The following is a 27,589-nucleotide window of genomic DNA, read 5'->3' on the forward strand; positions in this document are numbered from 1 at the left end:
GGTGTTTAAAGACTGTATGGCATTTAAGCTTATTAGGAAAATGTATATACAATAGAAATGCTAATATTAAAACTTTTAAATGCCCTCAAATTACAGATTTCCATATTCATGAGTTACAAGGTCCTTTGTTCAGTTCTTTTGATTTAGTTTCTGTATAACAAATAAAATAAAAACAATTGGAAACGTTAACTCTTACCCTGCAAAGATCTTAAAACATTTATTCACATCACTGGCTATAGTTAAATTGATTCTTGCCTTTCTATTTGCTGTTAGCAATAGTAATGCTTTTATTGACAGAGGAGGACAAGAGGTAGGGAAATCATTAAAGGCTTCCATTAAGCATCCTGTAATCTGCCTGTGTGTCACTGGTAACAGGTGCTTGGTTCATGATGTCAGGAGGTTCCATCATCTCAGCTATAAGCAGCAAATATCTGCCTGCCCAGTCACCCTAGCACTGCAACATGGCATTCAGGCATTTATTGCTCCTCCTGCTTCTCAGCCAGAACTGTAGCACTGTGGCTGTCCTGCCAAGCAGGCATCAGTAGAATCACTCTGTTGTCTGTTTGAATTGAGTGTTGTGAAGCAGGAGGCCAAAGAGAGAGGAAAATCTAATTTGAGAACCGCGGACTAAATCGTTTATCACATAATGCTTCCCTGGAGTCGGTGTGCCTCCAGAACTGAGAATAAATAATCACGATCCAGTGTTTGGAGGAAACACATCAAAGTGCCTTTGTGTCCTCACCTTTGTGGGCAGGCTCACTGAAACTGTGCAGCAGTAAAAAGAGTGTTAACTCCTAATTTAGCCCAATTAACTAGGTGACAGATGCTAATGGAATCGGGTATACATAGTTGAGGGTACGGAACTGCGGTGAATGAAGCCATGCCTAGCCACAAAGAGTGGCCTCATTTTGCCCAGTCTGAAAATTACATAACGATGAGGCATGTGCATCTACAGCTGAGATTCCTTACATGGCTCATAGTAAAAATTAAGTGGATTTTTATTATGCGTATAGTTATATGTTTAATGTGCATGCTACTCAGTTGTGTATACAAATTCACGCATTATACATGTGCATATTCTACTTTCTTTGCAAGCAGGGATGGAATTAATATGTGAATGTTTCGTAGTCTCTTTAACAAAGCCTGCTGTTGCCAACACATTGCTCAGACCTGTATCTCCAGTGATTTTTTTAACCAGATGAATGAGAGTGTGATTAGTTGGGGGAAAATATCTCCAAGCCCCTTTAAAATGCAATGCCACATACATCTCATTAAGGAGATACTTCAGTGATCAGAGCTCTCTAATAACTGTTAATGTTACAAAAGACATAAAACTCCCATTTAGAAGAGTCATAGTATCTATCCCCAGAACCCATAGCTGAAAAGAAAGGAATAAGCACAAGCTAGCCCAAGAGAAGACAAAATGTCATTAGGCTTCAGGCAGGGGCAGGTGGGAAACCCGGGTGTCTAGATACTATGCCAATATTCTCTGAGCAGAAGGATGGATGGATGGATGGACGGGACACAGTTGTAGGAATAACCATCATGAATGTTTTAAGGGTTAGGATGAGAGTCACAGGGAGCAGTCTCCTGTTGCTCGTAAGTTTCCTCAAAGGAGTGGTTATTATCTGTAACTCAGAAATGTGCACCCTAGCAGGAGGGAGAAGCAACTGGGTGACAGAGGAACAACCAGTTTCATAGAGGGCACAGTGCAAGCTCAAATGCCAGGGGACAGCACACAGAATGTGAGCAAGGATAGCATAGAAGGGACTGGCTGGCTCTCACCACTCTGAGGCCACACAGCAGACTGAGAATTTCTTCTCAACAGAGGTGGGTTCATGTTCCACCATAACTGGCAATGTGGAGGTTGCCCCAAGCAGGATGAGCTTGGTTTGATTTCCTCTCTGAGGAAAAAGAAGCTTTCCTGAAACCAAACTCAGAGTGATCGGGCTCAGTGCCATGAGCTGATACTCTTTTTGATGAAGACTGGGATAAGGTACCTTGCAACAGAGAGCAGCCTCACAGCCATTGGAAATGTAGGTCATTGTCATGGACAGTCTCCAGTGAGAGTCATATTCTTTTAAGACATCTGAAGATGCCCAAGTGAAGTTATTTAACGACATCCTACAGATTGATAAAGCAGGCATGACTGTAGCTATGTCTCTTGTGTATCTTTGTCTACGCTTGGTGAAGAAGTCAATGACTTTATGACTCTACTAATAGAGAGAAGAGCAATTGGCTTAGAGCAACCCCTCACATGGGAAGATATGCACATATGCAGGGCAGAGGAGAGAAGGGGCTCTGTGAATGATCACAAGGAGGGGGTAAGGCAGGGACATCCCTGGACAGTAACACAAGTGGAGTAGTATGTCCCAAAGGGGAAGAAAGCCCTTCGCAACAAGGCTCTGAAGGACGCTGCTTAGGAGCCTGGTTGACAGGGATACACTAGTAAAGGCTTGTGGGTTGTATATGACAAGGGTGGGCACCACTAGTTAATGGAGGTGGGACCAAAAGTAGGAGGGCTGGAGGGTAAATTTTTTCTCACCTCTCACTTGTCATTAACATTGCTGATTTTAAAAGAGTATAAAGAAAACTTCAGCACCCCACAGAATTAGGATCAGGAATTTCAGCATCACTGTCATTGTTAGATGTCTATATTTGAGAGACTAGGTGGCTAGGCACATCAAAGATGACACTGGACAGAAGGCTCAGGGGTTATGACCATTTGCTGCTCTTCCAGAGGATCAAGGTTTGGTTGTCAGCAACCATAGTGGCTCATAACCTGTAACTTCATGTCCAGAGGCTATGATACTGTCTTCTGACCTATGCAGACTCCTGCACACATATGATACACATAGATACACTCCTCTCTCACATACACCACACACATAAAATAAGTATTTCAAAAAGGATGATGCAACACTGCTCTCTATAAGACTCTAGTAGGTTCTGAGAAAGCAGACAGGCTCCGTGGTTGCAGGGACTCTTGTCACAGGCTGGTTTTGCCTGAAATTTCACCTTACAAGCCTCTGGTTTCTGATGGTTTCTCTCCTATAAAACAGTCTCACCCCCACTCAGCAATTAGCAGGGCCAAAGGTTCCCCCTGCTGTAAACAACCAATTACTTTTAAATGAAAACAGGGCTATTAAATTATCTTTCAATAAAGTAAATTGGAGAGACCAGTCATGTAGCTCCAGCCACTACTGCTGGCCATCAAGAAATTGATCCAGCAGATTCGGATCTTGCAAAGCTACTCCCATTATTTCCCTAGAGTACCAAAGCTGGTGGCTCTAGTGAGACATTAGAGAAACAGCCTAAGTTGACTTAACCCACAAGGGAAGGTCAGTTCTGGGCGATGAACTCCATTTTCTTGTGTTTCATGCATGATTAAATGGTAATTACACAGTAATGGAAAGGGTTTGGCTGATTACAGTGGACATAATTGCAGCACTCAGGGTGTCCCCATTTTACACAGTATGCTAAGCAGGCAAGACAATGGACATCTGATGGGTGATATCTTTCTAGAACTCATGGTTCACTCCCTGGGGAGGGATTTTTGTCTCACATAAAGTGAAGGAAAGCACACAGGTGACTGTGTTGACACCTCTGTTTCCTTTGGGGCCTTGAGTTACAGACACTGAAGCAGCAACAGCAGCTATGGGGACAATGTTCCTAGCTCATTATTTGTATCTTATTTTACTTTTTTATTCCATTCTATCCCATCCCACCCAATTTTGTTTTATTCTGATAGAGTCTTTTGCAACTCAGGATGCCCTCTAGTTCACTAGGTAGCTGAGGATGGCCTTGAACTTCCTTAGCCTCCTGCTTCCATCCACAAGTCTTACAATCACAGGTGTTAACCACCATGACCAGTTTATACAGCATGAAGGCTTGAACCCAGGTGTCCATGAATAATAGTCAAGGATCCTACTAACTGAGCCCCAGACCATTAGCGTTATTTTTAAAGCAGATGAAATGATGATTAATAATAATTTTAAAAGCTCTATTAATGGTGGGACAACTTGTGCTCATTTAAAACTGAGTAATTTTATAAAATGAAAATATTCTGGGTTTTTAACTAGCCTCAACATACTGAACACTGGAGAGTGAAACATAAGAAGCCGCGCCATGGGAAAGCCCAACAAAGGCACACACCCTGCATTGAGGAACAGGGTATGTCCTCAACCGTCAAAGCTGGGGAGACACAGTAGGAACTTCTGATAACCAGCCCAGGGCAAAAATCCCTTCCTCGGAACTCTTTAGGGACTGGGTCTTCACCATTAAGTCTGCACATGGGCATTTATTACTAAGGCATCTGAAGAGATGTTTGAGGGAGGCTGAGTTCCCATCTGTAGGAGATTGAGCGGCCATATTCCACGATGAAGTCCTTTGAATACATTCAACAAGAGCCATTCTAACTAAGGTGAGATGGGAGCCCAAAAAAGTTGTATTTTGAATCCCCCCCCCCTCAGAACTAAGGACACTGAACATATTTTAAAGTATTTATTGGACATTTGTATATCTTATTCAAACAGCCAGCTGTTTGGTTCATTAGCTCATTTCTTGATTGGATTTTTTAATGTAGTTCTTTATGTATTCTTGAGATTAACTCTCTGATGTGTACTTGGTCAAAACTTTATTCCTGTTCTACGGGCTGGTTCCTCATGCTGGTGACTATTTACTTTGCTATGTAAACTCTTAAGAAATTCATTTAATTCCATTTGTCAATTCTTGGAATTGACAATTCCTGTGCTACTGGGGTCATGTTCAGACAGTCCTTGTTTATGCTTATATCATGGAACATTATGCTTGCCTCTAACTGTTTCATATAGTTATCTAAGGTCTTTGATGAATTTTGAGTTGGTTTCTATGTGAGATGAGAGGTCCATGTCTACTTTTATTCTACTACATGTAGAAATCCAGCCTTTTGTTTTTGTACATGTTTTTGACATCATTGCCAAAAATTGAATGATTGTAGTTGTGTGGGTTTATTTTTTGGTCTTCTTTACTATTCTATAGTCTTGTTTGCATGCCAGTTTCCATGTCAGCATCATGGTGCTTTGTTACTATGGCTCTGTAATATAGTTTGAGATCAGCTACTGTGTTTTAATCAACATTGCTCTTTCTACTATGGACTGACTTAGCTATGTAGTGCCTCTTGTTCTTTCATTTAAATTTTAGTACTGATTTTTATATTTCTGTGCAGAATGTCTTGGAATTTTGATGGGGTCTGCAATGAATACACAGGTCACTTTAAGTGTATACCAATTTTCACAATAGCTATTTTGACCACTCATGGTCATTACAGATCTACAAATTTTCCAATATGTTCTTAAGTTTCTTCCTTCACTGTCTCAAAGTTTTCATTGTAGAAGTCTTTTATCCTCATGGTTACATTTATTGTATTTTATGGGTGCTTTAAAAGCTACTGTGAATGGTACTCTTTTCTAATTTCTTTCTTTGTAAGTTGGTTCTTAGTACATGGGAGCGCTATTGATTCTCTGTGTTGGCTATAGTAGTTTGTAGCCTTTGGAGTCACTTGAGTATAGGATCCTATTATCTACAAATATGGATAACTTGATTTCTTAATTTCTGCTTGTATCCTGTGTGTGTGTGTGTGTGTGTGTTTATTTTTACTTCACTGAGACATTGAGCATTATACTTAATAAGAATAGAAAGAATGGGCAGCCTTGTCTCATTCAACATTTCTCCCATTTGGTACAATGTTGTCACACTTGGCCTTTCTTATGGTGGGGTTTGCTCCTTCTGTTTCCAGTTCTTCGGGGCTTTTTTTTTTTTTTTTATTAGTAATGGATGCTGAAGCTTATCAAAGGCCATTCTGCACCTATTGAACTGATCATGAGGTTTCTGTTCTTCAGTGCATATCTGCTGAAGCATACTTACCACTTGGTATATGTGGAGCCATCCTTGCATCTTTGGAATAAAATCAGTTTGGTCATGATATATGACCTTAATATTTTCCTCTATTTAATTTGGAAGAGTTGTATTGAGAATTTTTATAGCCATGTACATTAGGTATGACAGTTAATAGCTTCTTTGTTGCTGCTGCTATACCCTACCCAGATGTGGCTATTCCGACCATGCTAATCAGAGGTTGGTTGTGTCCCTTCTCTTTCTATTCTGGGGTGCAGCCTGAGGAGCACTGGTGTTAGGTCTTCTTTAAGGTCATCAAGAAGTCAACTGTTCCTGAGCTTTTCTTTGTGAGGAGATGTTTTACCACTGCTTCAATCTCACTGATTTTTATCAACCTGCTTCAGATATTTATACCATCTTTGTTTAATTTAGGTAAACCCTAGGTGTCAAGGTATTTATCCATTTATTCTAGATTGCCCAGTGTTTCCAAACTGTCCCTAGAGAGTCTCTGGATTTCTTTGGAATCTATAGTGCTCTCCCTGCTCGCAACTCGGATTATCATTATTATTATTATCAACTTTGTTATTTTTCTGTCTTTCTTCTCATTATTTTTCCTTAGATTTTTATTCTTATTTTTTCAAAGAACCATCTCATTGCTTTATTAACTTTATATATTGTTTTTTTTTTGGCCTCAACTCAACAAAGAGATGGAGACTTCAACTCAATAACATGATCTACCACCTATTGTTCCCAAGAAACATATGCTACTGTTAAAGACACCCACAGGCTGAGAGTCAAAGAATAGAAGGCTATCAAGTAAACAGAAACCAACAAGTAATTGCAGCTATTTTTTGACATCTAATAATCAACTTCATATCAAAATTACTAAGAAGGGATGAAGAAGCAATTCATCAGGAAGATATAATCTCTAATGAGGGATTTTCTCGATTAGATTATTTGAAGATGAAAAATCCACCTTAGATGTGGATATTAGCCCAGATAATAGAAAATGGACAAAAACCATTGCTTTTTGTTATGATTGCCTTTGCTTCTTACAAATGCACTTATCCTGTTGCAGCTGTATTCCTTCACTAATACTAGAAACAACTTTTTGGATTTCCAAGTTAGATCAAAGACTAGAAGCCCTCCAGGAATCTCCCAGGCTGTCCGGAGCAGATTGAAACTGCTGCCTTGCATACTGAGCAACTACTACATTCCTGGTCTTTCCAGTGTAAGACAGTCATTGTTGAACTATCTGAAACAAATTGTGGAAGCCAGTCTAAGAAGATCACCCTTGAATATATAATTTATTCTATCAGTTCTGTTTCTTTAGAGGATCCAATCGTTATTTGTTCTTTAGATTCTACTGGTTGTATGTTATTACTGCTGGGACATGATAGAGTCTGTGCTATCTTTCTCTCATCTGCTTTGACACTCTACTCATGGAATTTGTTCTTTCCTATGGTATCATTGAGACTGTCTCCCTCCTCTATGGATAATGTTCCCTAAGCATCTTCTGTGGCAGTTGTGATGATCATGAATTGCCAGAGTTTATGTTAGTTCTTAAATGTTCTTATTTCTCCATTAAATGTAAAAGCTGTCTTTGATCGATGCAGCAAACTTGGTTGACAGCTACTTACTTTTAGGGCTTGAATTACATCATCACATGCTTTCTAGGCTTGGAAGATTGCTGATGTTTTTAATATGAAATTATTCTGATGTTTTCCCCCTTGTAGGTGAAGTGATGGTTTTTCTTCTATGGCTTTTAGTGTTGTTTGTTTTGTACTTTTTCCATAATTTTATGTATATATCCATAATTTTGGGGGTGTTCTCTTACCATACCTATTTGGAGTATTTGGATGGATGATTCTTTCCTCAGATCTGAGGGATTTCACTGAGTAGATTCTTTGCACCTTTAATGTTTGTCTCAGCTCCTTGACCATGGATTCTCAAGTTTGGTGTCTTGGTCCTATCGTCCTATCTCATAGTTCTTAGACATTGGGAACATGCTCATTTACTTGATTCTTAAGAGTTCTGAGTGTACTCCAACCCTGGTATTCTTTTTTTTCTTGATTTTTTCATGGTGTTTATTATTTGAGTTGAAACTTTTGCTTTCAACAATTCTATTTGGCTGGGTTTTTTTTTTTTCTTTTTTTAATTGTCAATTTCTGTTGTTGTTATTGTTGAATTTCCTTTCAGGTTTCTGACTTTTCCATCCATCATTCTGATATTCTTGGGCATTTTGCCTACTTCTTCCTTGGTTACTGACCTTCCTCCCCAGGCCCTGGATTAAATTTATCTTCTCTCCAGAAAGCCTTTGAAACTTGCACCTGGTACTTTCCCTGTGTTGAGGCCCTTGCCTGCAGTAGCCGAGGAGTTAGAATCTTTTAGAAGAGACATTCTGTCACTACACTTGGCCTTCTTATGTTGTGTGTCTCTGTGTTGTGACTTGTGTGTTTGTTGGTCTAGATAGCTCTTCTGTTTTATTTGGAGATTTTTCTCTGCAAACCAGGACACAGATCAAGGGAAATCTAACTGACTTTGGAAGTGGCTTTTGTCTCCTGCCAGAAACATGGCTGAACCTGTGTGTGTTCCACCTCTTACTAGGCACTGCAGGTTTCAGGTCCTGCCCTTTTTGGCTACTTCTGCTCTTCTGTGTGGACACTACTTCTGTGTGTTCTGTGATCCTGTGCTTCCCCTCCTTTTGGTATTATCCCCACCCTGCTGTGCTATGTCGAGTCCCAGAAACCACACTATTCCCTTTAGAGAATATAACCTTGAACTTGGCAACTTTCTCTGCCATTCTAAACCAACAAAGCCACCCACATTGTGACAGAGGTTCATACCCCCCCACCCCTTATTGCAGGTGAAAAAAGGAAACCAAATTTCCCAAGTCACAGATATACCATGTTTTTAAACCTGGATGTTTCCTTTCTGTGGACTTGAAGATGATCTTACAGAAACTCATTTAGAGAAAGGCTAATGCTAGGTGTGGGGGCACCAGCAGACCCAGCACTAGGAGGCAGAAGTGGGAAGAGGGTTTGTTCTAGGTTAGCCAGAACTACATAGTGAGACACTACTTCAAAATAAAACAAATGTGTGAGAGACAATAGTGAACATAGCATTTCTACATGTACATGACATGACTGGGAGGGTTAGTTATTATAGTAGGACAGAAGGAATATATGGAAGGATTCTGCTAACTTATAAGGAATTGACAACATTCAGGTCAGTCTATAATTCCACATGTCTTAAAGTAATATACCTAGGGACACTGTCAAATGAAATAATATAGTTTCTTTTCTATAGAAACATCTGTAGCTGTATTCTTACCACTTCTTAGTAATATATTAAATTATCATATGGAGGGAAGAAAAGTATCTATGAGATTCAAAAATTCCTTTTCCTACCCTGAAATAGGAATATATTCTTTGAATACAAAGAATCATGAAACACCATAAAAAAATTAGTGAGCTTAAGAATTATATAATATTTTTAAAATGTAAACTTTTTTAAAGTTGAAAGATGGCCAGATATAGAGCTAAGTACCCATAAGGATGTGACTGAGTTCTGTGCTCTTTAACCATTGAAAGTGCATTGAAAGTTTACATCCATACAAAACCTTCACATAGAAGTTTCAAGAAGTTGTATTCATAGCTTCCCAAACTGGGATGCTGTTGAGACATCCTTCAGTTGGTGGGTGATGGTTAAGTGAACTGAAAATTCATTCCACAGTGGACTAGTATCACCTCTTCAATGAGGTGTGTGATACTCAGCCTTGAGAAGATGTGGATGAATGTAATTGTCCTAAGAGACAAGGCTATTTGATGTCCAATTGCAACTGTGCCACATTTGGGAAAGGCAAACTTAAGATGGTCAGGGATGTTGTGGGATTGGGGGTGGGACAAGAAGGAGTACAGCACAGGTACTTATCTGACTGTGTTTTGGGGTCCTCTAAAGGAACAGAACTGATAGAATGAATTATACATTCAAGGGTGGCTTCTACAATATTACAATATGGCCCAGATGATACAACAATAGCTGTCTCACACTGGAAAGAACAGTAATGTTGTAGTTGCTCAGTATACAAGGCAACTGTTCCAATTTGATACAGGCAGCATGTAGATTCCTGGAGGACATCTAGTCTTTGGTACCTTGTATATTCAAAAAGCTGTTTCTAACATCAGTGAAGGAATACAGCTGAAACAGGTTAAGTGATGTTGCCAGAAGGAGCAAAGGCAACCAGGCAAAAAGCAATGGTTTTTGTCCATTTTCTCTTATCTGGGATGCTATGAGTTAATTACTATTTGGAATGACACTGTGATGGTGGCTATGTGTATTTACCACCTGGTCTAAACCCAGGCCACAACAGCCAGAGCAAATGCTGACATGAACCGGGGTATCAGCATAAAATGATGAGTCAGCTGGACTCATAGATCAACAAAGTGCCACTCACAAGAAGGATAATTGGAAGTAAGTGCACGAGGAGCTGAGGAGCAGGAAGTCTATCAGACTTCTTTTCTTTTCAACTTTTCTGGGAACCAAAAAGTGCTGTAGATAACAAAGTCTGCTGAAAATGTACAAGCCAGGGTGTATGCAGAAGGGAAAAGGCAGGGCACATCACCTGATACCTTGTCAGGGTGTACACTGAAGGGAAAAAATATAGAGCACAAAGTCAGGGTGTATACACAAGGGAAAAGACAGGGCACATCACCTGTTAGACTTTCTGCTTGCTAAATAAAGTGTACTGACAACCAGATTACTTACTGCAACTTCCCAAAACAAAGGGTGACTTTATACAGCAGAGAGCCAAAGTGCACAATCCTGAACTAAAGGACTTATTTATTTATTACAAAGCTAGGACAACTACCAAAGGGAGCATCTTCAGATGGGCCCATTGACCAGTAAAGATATTTCCATACAAAGGTAGGGATCCAGTGGCCAGGGTATATCTGTAGAGTACATGCTTAACATGCATGAAGCTCTCCCTTTAATCCTTAGTACCACATAAACACATACCTGTAATCATAACACTTGGGAAGCAAAGACAGGAAGATGAGAAGTTCAAATTCATCTTTGATTACCTGGCTAATTTGTTGGCATCCTGGACCATATGAAGCTTTGTCTCAAAAAAATGATAATCAAAATAAAAATAAATTATCACCTCAAAGTACAGTGACACCACAATAAGGAATTGGAGAGACTGTAACCTCAATTGCATTGGTGATATTTTAAGGCATTAACCTGACCTCAGCCTTACACTTCCTTATGGAAATACTAAACATGGCTCTCCACCAATCTGCCAACTTGAGGAAAACTATGTGGATGCAAGTCTTATCAGAATTCCTTTGACTGACCTTGTTTGTTACTAAATTGTATGGTATCTCTGTCTGGTACTCTCTGGAGGAAGGGGTAACTAAATGGTTGAACTGCCAGAAAAGGTATCTATTCCATCTTTCTGTGGAAGCACTTCATTTGAATGGGCTGTACAGTGTGGCTGGAACTATCTTTTTTTTTATTTTTTACTAATTTATTTTTTACATTCTGATCCTAGTTCCCCCTCCTTCCTATCCTCCCACTCCCCTTGATGCCCTCCTCCAATCTGCTCCATGGATAGGGTAAGGCCTCCTCTAGGAAGTCTACTAAGTCTGTCCCATCATCCAGTTGAGGCAGGACCAAGGCACCTCTCCATCCCCATACCCCTGTGTCTAGGCTGAGCATTACTGTTAGATCTTAGACCCACTGCCAGTGGCCTCATGTATTATTCCAGCCACACCATTGTCACCTATATTAAGAAAGTCTAGTTCTGTCTTATGCAGGTTCCCCATTTGTGAGACCCGAGTCAGTGATCTCTCACTAGCTTGGGTCAGCTGATGCTGTGGGTTTTGGCTGGGACTATCTTAAGTATGTAAGTCTCTGACCTAACAATTCCCTAGAAGCTAATGTGTTAGTGATTTCAACCCTTAGCCTGAAGAAGGACCCAGACACTTGTGAATTGTAGGTGGGAAACACAGCATCAGTAAGTCTTGTCAGCAAGTGTCTGAGGTCCCGTACAGACTCAAAGTCAAGTCAGGGGGCCCAGAGTCAATGCCAGGTTACTTGAAAGCCCCAGACAGAAGCCTCACTTCATAGTGATGTCCCTGACATCTGCCCTCTATAGCTGCCTAGGTAGTAGTTGTCTGGGTGAAACTTTGAAGTCAACCTTTCCGCTTCAGCATCCCTACCTCATGATATACACAGTTCACTGATCCAATTGTACTCTTGGCTATGATGGATTGAGGACATACCCACCATAAAATACAGCCACTGGCATTTGAGAAAAGCTCCTGCCTCTACGTCTCCTGAAGCAGGCACACAATAATCCCAACATGGCTCACAGCTGACTGACATCAGGGCATAGCCTTTGCCATCACAAGCTTCCACCCAAGCTTCTATCTTCCCTTAGGTCTTCACTGGACCACAGGAAACCCACACTAAGTAAAATTGGCAATGCTTTTCCTGTGCTCATTGTCTTTTGTCATAGGGACCTTGGTTATGAACCCAGTCACAGATGAGAACAGAACTTGCTCTCCCCTAAATGAAAAAGCAATGAAAATCTCTTCTCCTTGACAATATGCCCTTTCCAAGTCTCAATGTATGCTGAGAAAATATTGCTTAGTAACATACGAACAGAGTTTGGTGCCCCGGCAAAGCCCTGGTGTTGAACAAAGAAACCGTATTTGCACCTACTAGAAAACTGGATGGAGAAGCCAGACTTGCTGATGAAAAAGTCACTGTCAAACTGAAGGGTCAGAGAGTTGAAGGTGCTGTGGATGTCCTCAGGCAGGGCCGAGCCACTCCACTCCTTCAGCAGAATGTTGCTGTCCACAGGGCCATCCCAGACCTTGAGGATGTCATGGGCTGTCTCGGTGTCAAACACAATGAAGTGGAGGCTGCAAAGAGAGAGGGGAGCTTCTGTGTTCAGTGAGAATCACACCTGCCCTCCACAGAGGGCATCATCCTAGACACAAGGTTGTACTGACCACCAGCTGGTTCTACATTTCCTTTAAATGTGTTCTAACAAGTCTGACAAAGAAGAATGAGGGCATTTGAAAACAGCACAGTCCAAACATATCAGTCACTGGTGTTGAGAGCCATGCTATAGGCTAAGCTGGTATCCACAGACACAACATCTCTTTCCAAGACTTGGAGGTGGTTTTTTAAATTTCCAGCCAGAGCCCACACATCCCTATCAAGTTCCACACACTGGCTTCTTGGTAATGATGTTCCTAACATGCCACTAGGTGGCAGCACACACCCCCAGGAGAAAGACTTCCAACACAGCCCGTTCTCTTAGTCTGTTCTGATATAAACTTTATCTTCAGAGATAGAATATTTGAGACTACAACACAAACGCTGAACTGCCCAATACAAATTGTCTTCTTTATAACATTTTATCCACTTTTATTAGACTTGCATGTATTTCCCAGAACCATCGTCATACCCAGTGAGGCTCACAACGATGAAGGGTAGATTGAAGAATTTAACTAAAAGGACAGCAAAAGTCATTTTCCTCAAAGTTCTTTATAGGCTTTCATTTACTGCTCATTGCTCACAGATTTTTCCACAGACACAATCACCATAGATGACCTACACAGAACTGTACCCGAATCTCAGCTACAGCATTTCTCACATATTACACATCTCAGGATTGGTACATCTCAGCTGGGTAAAGCATAAAATACGCAGTGTACATTTAGACATTTGGCACAGAACAGTATATGTAAAATACAGAATGCAGTAGAATTTACTCCTCAGTACTTTCCTGATAATTTGTTCTGCTTGTTTCAACCCTTTTTGAAAATAAAATTTTATGGGAACATCTATGTATCCCCTGTGAACCACTAGCCAATCACCTGCTTGTCCTAATATATATTACTGTGTGTTGTGATATTCCCATTTAGACTTTCAACATCCCCATATGTGCTAGCGTGTGAGAGCCCTGAGTACCTGGGTCCCCTATATATGTTTAATGGGAACATGACAATGGAACCGTGTAGACAGCATGTGCCTGTGCCAGTCTCAGGTTTAATTTTACATGGGGAGCATGAGTCTCCATGCTGTTTATTTACTTCAAGATTTATGTCATTTTTTATTTCTGCAAATATGTGTGTGTTCGTGTATGTGCACATGGATTGAAGGTTTGATGTTGGTGCTAGGAAGAGATCTCAGGTCCTCTGCAACTACAGTTTGCACTCCTAACCACTGAGCCATTTCCAGCCTCTTTTAATTATTTAAAATGCTCAGGGACATGCTTTATCCTTCCTCCATTGGAGCACAGCTGCTCTCTCTCTCTCTTTCTCTCTCTCCCAGTAACAGCATACACTACCACAGTGGGCATTCTAGAATGCCCATCTAATCCAAGGGGATTTGGAGGCCTGGCATTATACACCAGCAAACACCCAGTCACCCTGCCCTCCATATGATTCTACTTCTAGTCTCACAATTATGTGCCAGGGCACTTAATTTGTCACATCTTTTCCAATTCCCAACATTACAGGTAATATTTGAGTAGACAAAGATTCTGACAGATGTGCGTATTTTGTTTAATCATGGCCATTGATGATTAATGCAATTGACCATGGTGTGTGTGTGTGTGTGTGTGTGTGTGTGTGTGTAAACATCATTTCTTTCCCTTAAAATAGCTGAAAAATTCAATATTTGGAGAACTCCAGCAGTGAATGAAGATGACCTCTGAGATCATGGAAGAAGTCATTTAATTACTTAAGCAGCCATCACTGTTTGTATTGCAATAGAAATGGACAGCAAATAGAGCAAACAAAGAATACCATATTCTCGTAGAAAGTGAATATGATGGTGCAAAGGCAGAAATCAGGTGGTGAGACTCTCGGGCACTGGATGAGAGAGACAGATGACACAGACAGTTAAGGATATGCTGCTCAGCAGGATGAGGTGTGTACCAAGATTGGAAGAAACCCATGTGTCTGAAACAGTCACACAAAGGGACATTCCACCAAGCAAGAGTCCATTACAGATGACTTTGTCTTTGCAGAATACCCAGTAACCCAGAGCAACCAGAAAAGAGAGAGCAGTAAGTCACAAGACCATAGAAGAGACAAGTGATATGAGGCAGGGAGGAAGAAGAGACAACAAGATGTGTTAAGTGCTTTGTCTTTTGGCTGGGTAAAATATCAAGTTGGGTGATTGTGAAACAATTACCTCACCCTCAGTTGCAAAAGTATGCTTATCTACTCTTCATTCTACAGACCAAAGATTGCAGATGGATAGTGTCAAATCTGTGACCTTCCTGAGAGATGCTAGAAGGGAAACACCACCGTGGAGACCCCGAGAGGCTAGCAGATCCTAAATACACTTTGTAAACTGGCAAAAAATCAGATGGAGTGGCTGTGGAGCTTTAAATTTTTTAGCCTCAAAAACAAGAAGGCTGTAGTGGCCATCAACCCAGGTGAAAGAGGGAGAAGGTGGGCACCCGAGTGACTTGGAAGAGTGGAATCTCTAAGTTGGACCTCTGAGCTCAGACCTCTATAGAGGGAAATCCAAGGCAGTTATAATATGGTAAGGAGCTCCAAAGGAAATCTGAATGCCAATCAGATTCACAGGGCTCCCACTGATGCATGATTTTAAACCCTAAGGCAGGATGAAGCCACCAAAGTTCATGGACAGAGACAGAACAAGAACATAGCCAATACATTGCCTGATCACAGGCATTTGAAAGAAAAAAAAAATGTAGGAATAAAATGTAAAGGACACGGAACTCCCTGGGTTGGCCCCTGATCCTGCTGCTCCTGTCTCTGGTCCCCATTGAGAGCACCCTTGGAGCTCTGATATACCCCCACCCATCCCCACAGCCAGCCTACCCCCCCTACCCAGTGCCCTACCCTACCCACGGTCCTGCTGCTCTGGTTGAGCCCTGGGACAGAGCCAAACAAAGGGACAGCAGGGCAAAGACCAACACATGAGTAGAGTTGGAAACACTGGCATGGGTGGTCAGAGGCAGTTAGAAGAAAGGTCCCTAAAGAAACTGAGCTGTGAGGTCCCATGTGATACCTGAGAGAGCATGGATATCAAGAATGCACTAAAGAAAAGGGACCCTCCCTCCCAGAGGTCCACCTATCTCTGTGGGTCCACTCTGAGTTCCCGCCAGCAAGATCCTTGACCCCAAAGCAGGGCCTCTGCTAAAGAAAGAGGCCTCAGCTGGAGAGTCCCAGTTTCCAGTGAGATCCGACTGTCCTGAAAAAACAACCCAAGTTTCAGCTCAGCCTTTGTCCTCTTCCGCCAGCCATTGGCTAGAGATGAGTCTGGACCCCATTGGGGCAGCCTCTCCCCTACAAACTCCCCCTACAACTCCCTGGGTTGGCCCCTGATCCCTCTGCTCTTGTGTCCTGTCCCCATCGAGAGCACCTTTGGAGCTCTGATACACCCCCACCAATCCCCACCTTGAGCCTGCCAGCCCCTACCCTTTGCCCTACCCTGCCCACTGTCCTGCTGCTCAGGTTGAGCACTGGGACAGAGGGTGGAGTCAACAGTCCACTACTTCAGAGACTTCACAGAGCAACTCTGAACAAAGGAGGCCTGCCTATCCACGTGGGACCACCCGTAATTTCCACCTGCTTGGTCTCTGACCCCACCTCCAGTCCTCTGCTGGAGTCCCAGGCCCCTCCCAGAGATCCGCCTATCTCTGCTGGACCACTGTGAGTACCTGCTGGCATCTTCTACTGGATCCTCATCCTTGACCCCATCCCTGGGTCCCTGTCTGCAGAGAAACCTCCTAGAGAGCTTGAACCAAACAGAGCTACAGATATTGAATCTCAGACCCACATAAGCCCAGCGGGGAAGTACCATAGAGAGAGGGGAAGACCTCACCAACACCTACTGGAAGAAGCTATGGGAAGAAGGCAATACAAGAGAACACCTAACAACAGAAAGAAAAGCATGACACCAACAGAATCTAGGGAATCTACACCAACTAGATTGGAACACAACAACAAAGCAGAGGAAGCAGAAAGGAACGACTTAAAAATTACCATCATAAAAATGATAGAGCCCTCAAAAGAGATGTGAGAAAATCCCTTAAAGAAATTGAGGAAAAAACAAACAAAAAAGTGGAAGAAATGAACAAATTCCTTAAGGAAAGTACAGAAAGCCAAGAAAAAACAATTAAGCAGGTGAAGGAAACAGTTCGAGACTTGAAAACTGAAACAGAGAAAATAAAGGCAACACAAACTGAAGGAATGCTAGAAATAGAAAAGCTGGGCAAAAAATCGGCAACTACAGACACAAGCATAACCAACAGAATTCAAGAGATGGAAGAGAGAATCTCAGGCGCAGAAGATAAACTAGAAGAAATAGATTCATCGACCAAAGAAAATCATAAATCTAACAAATCCTTAACAAAAAACATCCAGGAAATGTGGGACACTGTGAAAAGGCCAAACCTAAGAATAATAGGCATAGAGGAAGGTGAGGAAGCCCACCTCAATGGTGCTGAAAACATATTCAACAAAATCATTGAGGAAAACTTTCCAAATCTGAAGAAGGACATGCCCATGAAAGTACAAGAAGCATACCGAACCCCAAATAGGCTGGACCAAAGAAAAATGACCCCTCGACATATAATAATCAAAACACCTAGCATACAGAATAAAGAAATAATATTAAGAGCAGCGAAGGAAAAAGGACAGGTAACATATAAAGGCAGACCTATCAAAATTACACCTGACTTCTCCATGGAAACCCTCATGGCCAGAAGGTCCTGGATAGATGTTCTAAAAGTATTAAGAGAACACGGATGCCAGCCTAGGCTACTATAACCAGCAAAACTCTCAATCAATATAGATGGAGAGAACAAGATATTTAATGACAAAACCAGATTTTCCCAATACCTATCTACAAATCCAGCCCTACAGAAAGTATTGGAAGAAAAACTCCAACCCAAGGAAGGTAACTAAGCCCATGAAAATGTAAGCAACAGAAACCAAGAGTAAAACACAACTAATATATTCACAATACCACTGCCAACAATAAAACTAAATTAAACAAGCATCAATAATCAATGGTCCTTACTCACCCTCAACATTAATGGTCTTAACTCACCTATAAAAAGACACAGGCTAATAGAATGGATACCATTCCTGACTTTAAGCTCTACTACAGAGCTATAGTTCTGAAAACTGCCTGGTATTGGCATAAAAATAGACAGGTAGACCAATGGAATCGAATTGAAATCCTGATATTAACCCACACACCTATGAACACCTGATTTTTGACAAAACAGCTAAAATTATACAATGGGGCAAGGACAGCATCTTCAACAAATGGTGCTGGCACAATTGGATGAGGGTGTGTAGAAGACTGCAGATAGACCCATGTCTGTCGCCATGCACAAAACTCAAGTCCAAATGGATCAAAGACCTCAACATCAATCCAGCCACATTGAACCTCTTAGAAGAGAAAGTAGGAGGTACCCTTGAACAAATTAGTATAGGAGACCACTTCCTGAACATAACTCCAGGGGCACAGACACTGAGAGAAATAATTAATAAATGGGACCTCTTCAAACTTAGAAGCTTCTGTAAGGCAAAGGACACAGTGGACAAGACCAAACGGCAGCCCACAGACTGGGAAAAGATTTTCACCAATCCTATATCTGACAAAGGACTGATCTCCAAAATATACAAAGAACTCAAGAAACTAGTCAACAAAACACCAAATAGCCCTATTAAGAAATTGGGGTACATACCTGAAGAAAGAATTCTCAATAGAAGAAATCTAAAAGGCCGAAAGACACTTAAAAAAATGCTCCACACCCTTAGCTATCAGGGAAATGCAAATCAAAACAACTTTGAGATACTATCTTACCCCTGCCAGAATAGCTAAAATTAGAAACACCAATGATGACTTATGTTGGAGAGGATGTGGAGAAAGGGGAACACTCCTCCACTGCTGGTGGGAGTGCAAACTCATACAGCCATTTTGGAGATCAGTATGGCGGTTCCTCAGGAAAATAGGAATTAGTTTACCACAGAACCCGGCAATCCCTCTTTTAGGCATATACCCAAAGGATTCACATCCATGCAACAAAGACATCTGTTCAACTATGTTCATAGCAGCACTATTTGTAATAGCAAGAAACTGGAAGCAACCTAGATGCCCCTCATTGAAGAATGGTCAATGAAGATGTGGCACATCTACACAATGGAACACTACTCTGCAGAAAAAAATAATGGTATCTTGAAATTCGCAGGCAAGTGGATGGCACTTGAAGAAACCATCCTGAATGAGGTAACCCAATCACAAAAAGAGGACACAGTATGTACTCATTCATATATGGATTTTAGACCTAGATCAAAGGATCACCAGCCTATAATTCACACCACCAGAGGAACTAGGATACAAGGTGTATTCTAAGATATTCATATAAAGTCCCTCACAGAACTGGGAATGGAGAAGTTCCCCAGAGCTCAGGGGAAGTGGGGGGTGCAGCGAATGGAGAGAGAAGTAGGAGAAAACGAGGGGGAGGAAAGGAAAACATGTGCGACCAAGAAAATTGAGCCTGGTTAGGAATAGAAGACAGGAAAGAGAGAGAGAGACAGAGACATAGAGAGATAACATAAAAGAGGGAGCCAATATTGGTTTGAAGATAAAATTGAACACAAAGAAAGGTCTAGAGAACTATAAGACTGCTCCCAACTAACAATTTGAGCTTCTGTGGAAAGGCTATCATAAATGCCCTTCCCGGAGAGTGAGATCAACAACTAACTTATCCATGGAGCTCTCAACTAATGCCTGTTGGAAACAGGATCAAACACCCATACATAAACACTGAGCCGAACTAGAACCCAGATGCAGATGGAGAGGACAAGACCATTTGACAGAAACACATACAGACAGCTTACTTGAACAAGGAGGAGCTATAGGCCACTAGACTGATAGCTGGGAAGCCAGCATGGGACTGACTCAGACCCCCTGATTATGGGGCTCAGCCAGAAGGACTGAGCAGTCTAAGGGACCAGCAGGAAGTAGTTTGGAAAGAACAATGCCCAAATTCCCAAATATTGTCTATAAATGTTTTTTTTTTCATTTAAATGGACTTTGTTATATAAAGTAAATTTAAACAAATGTAAAGGACACGACTGATTCAAGGTATGGTGGAGGAGGATGTTTATTGTAGATAAAAGGGGGGCCATAGTCAAGGGCAGAGACTTTTGGAAGAGTCCAAAGTGGACATGACCCTGAGCTATGTAAGAAGAGATGGTGTGGGGGCAAGGAAGAAAGGAAAAACAGGAACCAGGTGCAGTAGCCAAGACGGTAATAGGCAAAAGAGTTGGGTAACCAAAATGGCTGTATTATACAGTGGGAGCTTCTCGGCAAGAGCAGCCCAGACTAACACCTGGACTGCAGAAGTTCAGAGTAGTATGATGGGAGATGTCGAGACCTACCAGCTGCCTACTATATCTTGCTGAATTCTTTGCCACAAGAAGACACATGCCACTTAAACCATGGACATGTTGCTGCATTTTCTGGTCTTTTGTTTCTCATAAAAAGACTGAAATCTTATGAAGTTATTCCTTCCTTTCATTTGGATAACCACACATTTTTTTTTTATTTTTTTTTATTTTTTTTTTTAGCTGGTAAACAAATAAGATGATTTGTAGAGTTTAGCTAAGGTTTTCTCTCATTGGCTTCCTTCTTCTTTTGATGGATGGGTTGCTTTAGACTATTAAAAAAAGTTATTCCACTTACTTCTTTCTTGGTTTTTCTGATCTGGAAGCTGTTTACAACATACCATAATAAGATAACTTATTACGTTTTAATGTTTCTAAAGAGTGATTTCATGCTTACATTAATTTTCCTTCTGTAGAAAAAATAGTTATTTTTCAAATATATGATTTCCAGAAAGAATACATTTTTGCATTTATTAGTTATCTTATTTGTCTCTTTCACTTATTTATTTGTTGAGATAAGGATTCACTCTATGCTGGGTTGACTTGAAACCCACTATGTAGCCCAAGCAAACTTTCAACTCACAACAGTCCTCCTACACAATCTTTACAAATTATAGATGTGAATACCTGTATCTAGATTCTTCTTTCATTATTATTGTTCTTTGATTATATACATTTTTACCTTTTCAATTCTTGAACTTATTCTTTACTATTTCTGATATATCTGTTATCTATAAGCAAAACTTGGTGGATTTTCCATTTTTAAGTTTTTAATTAATTTTTAAAATTATTTTGTGTGTGTGAGTGTGTGTATGTGTGTGTGCACGCTCATGCACATGCACGTGCACATGCATACTCTCATGTCACAGCTGTCAGAAGACAGCTTATAACATTTTTCTATGAAACCTAGATTATTAAAACTAACTTTAGAAGATCATTGTAGGTAAACAAATAGAAATATGTATCTCATAATTATGATTTACAGTTTGGTTATACATTTAAAACAAAATAAAAGTAAAAATTCTTTTATTAACTATCAGTGTATAGATAAGTAATTACAAAAATAAAGAAATGACATAAACTTTTAACCATGACATTAACAATAGGATCATGGCTTTTTTATCTGTCATTTTTGTCCCAGCTTCCTATTCCAGCAAGGCATTCCCTGGAAAGCCTCACACCAAGTCACCAACCAGGGAAGCAGGTAGACTAACTGCAGAACTTCACCTCTCTATCTTCTCTTCCAACTCCCCCCCCCCATATCAACCCCAGCTCTGCAGAAAACCACTGCTGTGTCTGCCCATCCTCTCTGCACCAGCCATCTTCACCAACCATCTTCAGTGGATCACACAGATTTTGACCTTCAACTATCCTTCCCCAGCTCATATCTTTATCCCAGACCCCAACTCCAGAAGGCTTGCTTTGGGAACACTATGGCCACTCCAGGAAGGAGGTAGGCCAGCAGAAAAGCAAGTATGTGATCATCAGAACTTCATTCTTCCTCCTAGTCTCCATATCCAATCCAGTCATGACCAGATCTGTAGCATACCACTGTTCTGTCCTCTCCTCATTCTCTGACCCCATTCCCAGGGAACTAAGCAGATCCTGAAGAAATATCTTGCTTTACTCAGTCCTGTAGATCCCCCTTTTAGCCTATCCCTATTGATAAGTATCAGCTCCCAATACCTAGAAACACATTATACCTGTAATGTCCAGTGATCACACCTTGTAGGATCTCAGAAGAATTCTCTACCAGTTAATACACAGCCACTATACATTCTAAGAATTAGAGAAGGCAACAGAAACTAAGGAACAAAAAGCCTACACAACAAAGGCAAGAGTAGGTATCAGCACCCAGAATTACAATCATCTCAAACAAAAATGCCTAGACACCAGAATAAAAATGCAATTAATAATAGCCAAAACACTATGTCTCCACTACAGTTGTCACTACTACAGTAGGTACAACAATAGACATGTTGATCAATGGAATCAAATCGAAGATCCAGACATAAATTCATACAAATACACAATGGGAAAAAGACAGCATCTTCAACAAATGATGTTGGCCAAACTGGACAATGGAATGTAGAAGAATCTGAATAAATTAAGAGTTATCATGCTGCACAAAAATCAACTTCAAATGGATCAAGGACATCAGCATAAAACCAGATACACTGAACATGACAGAGGAGAAAGCAGGGAATAGCCTTCAACTCACTGGCACAGAAAAAGTCATTCTAAACAGCACCATAAGTACAGGTACTAAGATAAAAAAAATTAATAAATAGGACATCATGAAACTGAGAAACTTCTGCTTGGCAAAGGGCACCATCATTTTGGAAAAGCAGCATTCTCCAAGGTGAGAAATATTTTACCAGCTTTATACCTGACAGCTGGCAAGCAAACTTTATGAAGAATTAAAAAAAATTAGATATCAACAAAACACAAATAATGAGTAGAGATCTAAACAGAGAATTCGCAGAATAAGAAACTAAAATGGCTGAGAGACACTTTTAAAAATTTAATATACTTGGTCATTAGGAAAATGCAAATCAAAACTACTTTGTGATTTTATGTTACACTCCTAGAATAGCTAAGATCAATAAAAACAAATGACAGCTCATGCTGGAGAGGATGTGGAGTAAAAGGACACTCCTCAATTGCTAGTGGGAGTGCAAACTTGTACAGCCACTCTGGAAATCAGTGTGGTGTTTCCTTAGGCAGATTGAATAGATCTATTTCAAGATCCAGCTATATCACTCTTAGGCATATACCCAAAGTGTGTTTTATCCTAACACAGGGACACTTACTCAACCATGTTCATTGCTGCTCTATTAATAATTACTAGAAATTGGATGCAACCTAAATATCTCTCAGCAGACAAATGGATAAAGAAAATGTGGTACATATATATAATAGACTATTTCTCAGCTGTTTAAAAAGTTAAATTTCTAGGTAAATGGATGGAACTAGAAAAAAATCATCCTAATCAAAGACTCAGAAATACAAATATTTTTTGTATTCACTGACGTTGGACATTAGCTGTTAAGTCAAGGATAAGCAAGTTACAATCCTTAGAACCACAGGGGTTAGGTATAGAATAAAGTATTTGGGTGACAGATCTTTCTAGGGAAGGGAAACAGAATCATTTATAGCTGAAGATATATGGGGGAGGAGGACTGGAATGGAAGGATCAAACAGAGAAGAAGGATAAAGGGATGAGGTAAGGGAATATGGGAAGAGAAGCTAAAAGTAAGTGACACCACCAAATAATAGTGGAAACAGAACCCCAAATGGATGTCTCCTGTCACCAAATGAAGCTTCTAGTACCAAGAATGGGTAACATCTAGTTTTGTGGTTGGTCAGAGGAAACCTCAAACAACCAGGATCTCTCTATAAACTGATGACAAGGCCTGATTGCTGAAGACAATGCCTACACAACTCACTGAACACAGAAAAGTCAAGCCGGTGTCTACCTAAAGCCTTAGCCCATATGGACTAGTGTTCTTGGTACTTGAAGACACATAAATAGCAGCCCAGTCATAAACCCTTAGGGCTACAATGGTATCTTGCCTGCATTATATCCTTGTGAAATGATTAAACCAACTGTAAGAGTAACCAACCAACTAAGAACTGATTTGACTGAAGGCCCACTCCACGAGATGGAACCCATTCCCCATACTGCTTGGGTAACCAAGAACCTGGATAGCCCAGGGATCCATGCATTGTAGGGCTCTTTGCAGTTCCCTGATGACTAATCTTGGTCACTGCATATTTACTTGTCAGTTGGCCCTTCTAATACTCTCTTTGGTAATTGAAACATGACATCTTTAGTCTGTTTTCTATACTTTCTTGCTAATTTTCATGTGTAATTCTATACCACAAGTACAATGTTTATCTGGTTATTTATTATATTCATTTACTGTTATATTCCTTCATATCTTAATAAGGTTTCATGAGCTATTCATTCCAATGTATCATATTCATCTTTACTCAGTTTTAATTACTATCAGGAATTTCAGATTCATATTTAAAAGTATATCATCTGTTTTATTGGTTGTTTTCTGTTCAGACTCCAAAGTGTTTTCTTGGATTCTCTTCTAGTTTATTTTAGCTCCTACATTTTTTCATTGTAAGGAATTTTAACTTCATGATGCAGCCAGTCCTCTCTTCACAAGACTTTACATGAGATTTTGGTCAAAATTTAGACATTTGTATTTCAGTTGGTCTGTTTCTGGGTTTTATCTCCTTCTTTTGAGCTATGTCTATCTAGTATACAATATTTGTTACCATACCTTTTTTTTATTTTGATTCTTCATATCTGACACTGAGTTCAAGGCCAATGCGGGTTATATACTCAAAAAAAAAAAAAAAAAAAAAAAAAGTGATAGCCATCTGTGTGATTTGTATTGGAGCCACAGTATAGCAACACATGAGTCTAGCAGATGCTAGCGTATTTTACAATACATAACCTTTAAACTTTGGCAGTGTCTGTTACTCATTGTGCTCATCTGTGTAGCTCTCACTTGGTTATATCAATGTTTTCTGCTTTTATGTCTCTCATTAGAAAACAAACAGGCACCTAAGGAATAATAATAAAAACAAAAATAAATACATTAGACTAGGGCAAAACAAACAGAAGGAAAACAGCCCAAGAAATAAATATAGATGCAGAGACCCATTCATTTGCTCATTTAGGAATCTCCTCAAAAATCAAATCAACAAAAAACCAACCAACCAACCAACCAAAAAACCATCATATAAAGACAAAGGACCTCTGGAGGGGATGGGAAAGAAAGGGTGGTCCATGACAAATGGAGGCAAGAAAGGGGCCTTTATTCATTTTAGTTTTCTTTTGCAAGAGATGAAGGAATACTGTTAGATGGGGCTGGAATCTTTCAGGGATGAAGGTATGACTCGCTGTTTTTTTACGGTCTAAAAACCTGAGTCTACACTCAATACAGGAAAACTTGTAATAACCCAAACTGGGTCAGACCATCTGTGTATCCACAATACACAGAACAGATGCAAGGTTTAATGGGCTCATATAACAGGATCAAATCCATAGCAATTCTAGCAAAAGACAGGAAACCTAACCCGAAGCTGAGCAAGCCTCTGTGTAGTTCAGTTCAGAATCAAGTTCCTGTCAAGAGAATGTCATCTATTGTCAGAATAGGGATTCTGATGAAGGGATGGCAGGAGTTCTAGCAGGTGTAACTTGCATGAGGCAACAAAGCAAATAACTAAGCAAATGAGTAGCTAAGCAAACCAATGTTTAAGTTCTCCCAAAGTACAAGTGTGAGAGCTATGATCAAGTAGAACATGCTAGATATCCTGCTTCTGGCCACACACATTTCTACACAGTAATTTCGCTATGGCTGTAAAAATCTAAATGTACAAACCCAGCAAGCCTAGCTACGCTACATATCTATCAAAGGACTCAAGGTGACATGCTGAGAGGATATTACTTATGTTGTATTAGTTATAACAGAAAAAACTGAAAGCAACTCAAATATACCCAATAAACATCATTTAAATAAATTCTATTACATCCAGACAATGGAATATTTTTTAATAATTTCAGAGAATAGGAAATGTCAATAAAAACACAGAAATATGATTATGATTGCTAACTGAAAAACACTTCAGGACAATATAAAACATGCTAGCTCCATAAATAAGTAGATCATTATGCAAATCAAAATGTAAGTATTTGCATTTTCACAGAGAAACATATTTTCAAAATCTTAGGTTTCTAAGATTTTAGAAAGTCTCTTTTAAATTTTCTTGCTTTTAAAAATAATATATCATTATTTTAAGCTAAAGCAGGTCAAATTAGAATATATGTATCATTTGACAAACAGGCAAACATCCCTAAGAAGAATTTGTATCAAGGCATTTGAAAGTGTTAATGCTGTTTAATTCAGTTAATTATTCCCTTGGATTTGTTCTAAGGAATTTATTCATAAATATGGACAATGATTTTCTTGTAAGACTGTTTGCTAAACCAATGTGGGTAATGGCAAAGATAGCAATATAAACATCTGATGAGAGACACAATGTTTAATTATGTATGCTCATAATGCATACTACAGAATACAGTCCACACTGTCTTATGGGTTATAAACCCACAGATTTAATGACATTAAAATGGAGATTTTTAATTGTTTATGTTATGTACATGCATATGCTTCTTGCTATCATTGCCTGTCTACCAACCCAGCTGTTGATACAGCATCTGCTTTGCATTAGGTGTAGATATTCTAGAGACCAGTAAAGCACCTGAGAGGATTCTTGAAGGGTACATGGAAGCAGTGTGTATAAGGTAGAGTCAGGTATCTGTGGGTCTCCTGAATCCTAATCACCCACAGTTGCCAAGGAACCCTGTGCACATAGACTCACATAAGACATTTGTCAACGTGGAGTGTTGATGTCTGGAAAAGAGATAATGTATGCTTTGCAAAAAGCGTTTCAAAATAGATGTGCATTAGTTGTTTAGGTATATAAAATTAAACTTTAGTAAATAAAATTAAATACTCTCCTCATAGTGTGACAGACGGGCCCTAGGAGCTTTATAGTTTCTAGCAAAGAGTTGTAGCAGGGATGGGGAGGACTATCCAGGAGGCTTTAGTTATTGAAGGAACAAAAGAATCTGTCCAAAAGGAAGAGACTCTGGGTAGGACCAATCAGGAAAGTGGTAAGAAAGTAGGGGAGGTTGAGCCTATAAAAGTTCAACACAGAGCATAGGCAGACCTTTAACTGGAGCCTTTCTCCTGCTCTCGGCAGTTCCTTTTTCTCCATGCCTTCTTGAAAGTTCTGTTAGTCTCACATTCTGGCAGATCCTATGATTCCAACTGTCAGTCTTTCTCTTCCTCTTCCTCTTCCTCTTCCTCTTTCTCTTTCTCCCTCCCTCCCTCCCCCCCCCTCTCGGTGACCCATTTCTCTTCAACTGTCACCTCATTTCCTTTCACCCTCCTCCTGGATCTTTTTTTACAGGATGTACAATTCTTTTGTCTGTCCAATGAATTGCATTTGGTGGTTCCCTACACAGTGTCTTATTATTAGACTTTTAATTAAATTCAGATCAGGTAACTATAGCATAATATTATATATAAAAAAAGAACTCCTGCAACCTCCCCTACACCAGTGGAATTTAGAAGAATAATTGGGGATAGGAAAGTATGGAGGGAGGGACAGCCAACATATAATCTGTACTTTTACTATACCCAGCATAATACAGTGCTGTG

At 40.1% G+C, this 27,589-nt stretch overlaps 1 protein-coding gene across 1 annotated transcript in view; it reads right to left on the reverse strand.

Moving 5' to 3' along the window:
- The window catches only part of Csmd1 (CUB and Sushi multiple domains 1), a 1,460,794-nt gene that overhangs the window by 184,078 nt on the left and 1,249,127 nt on the right, over positions 1-27,589 (reverse strand). The window contains exon 26 of the mRNA XM_051182080.1: positions 12,604-12,806. Within this exon, the coding sequence (XP_051038037.1) occupies positions 12,604-12,806 (203 nt within the window). The remainder of the gene's footprint in view (positions 1-12,603; positions 12,807-27,589) is intronic.

This window comes from Phodopus roborovskii, unplaced genomic scaffold, assembly GCF_943737965.1.
Source record: "Phodopus roborovskii unplaced genomic scaffold, PHOROB, whole genome shotgun sequence".
NCBI lineage: Eukaryota > Metazoa > Chordata > Mammalia > Rodentia > Cricetidae > Phodopus > Phodopus roborovskii.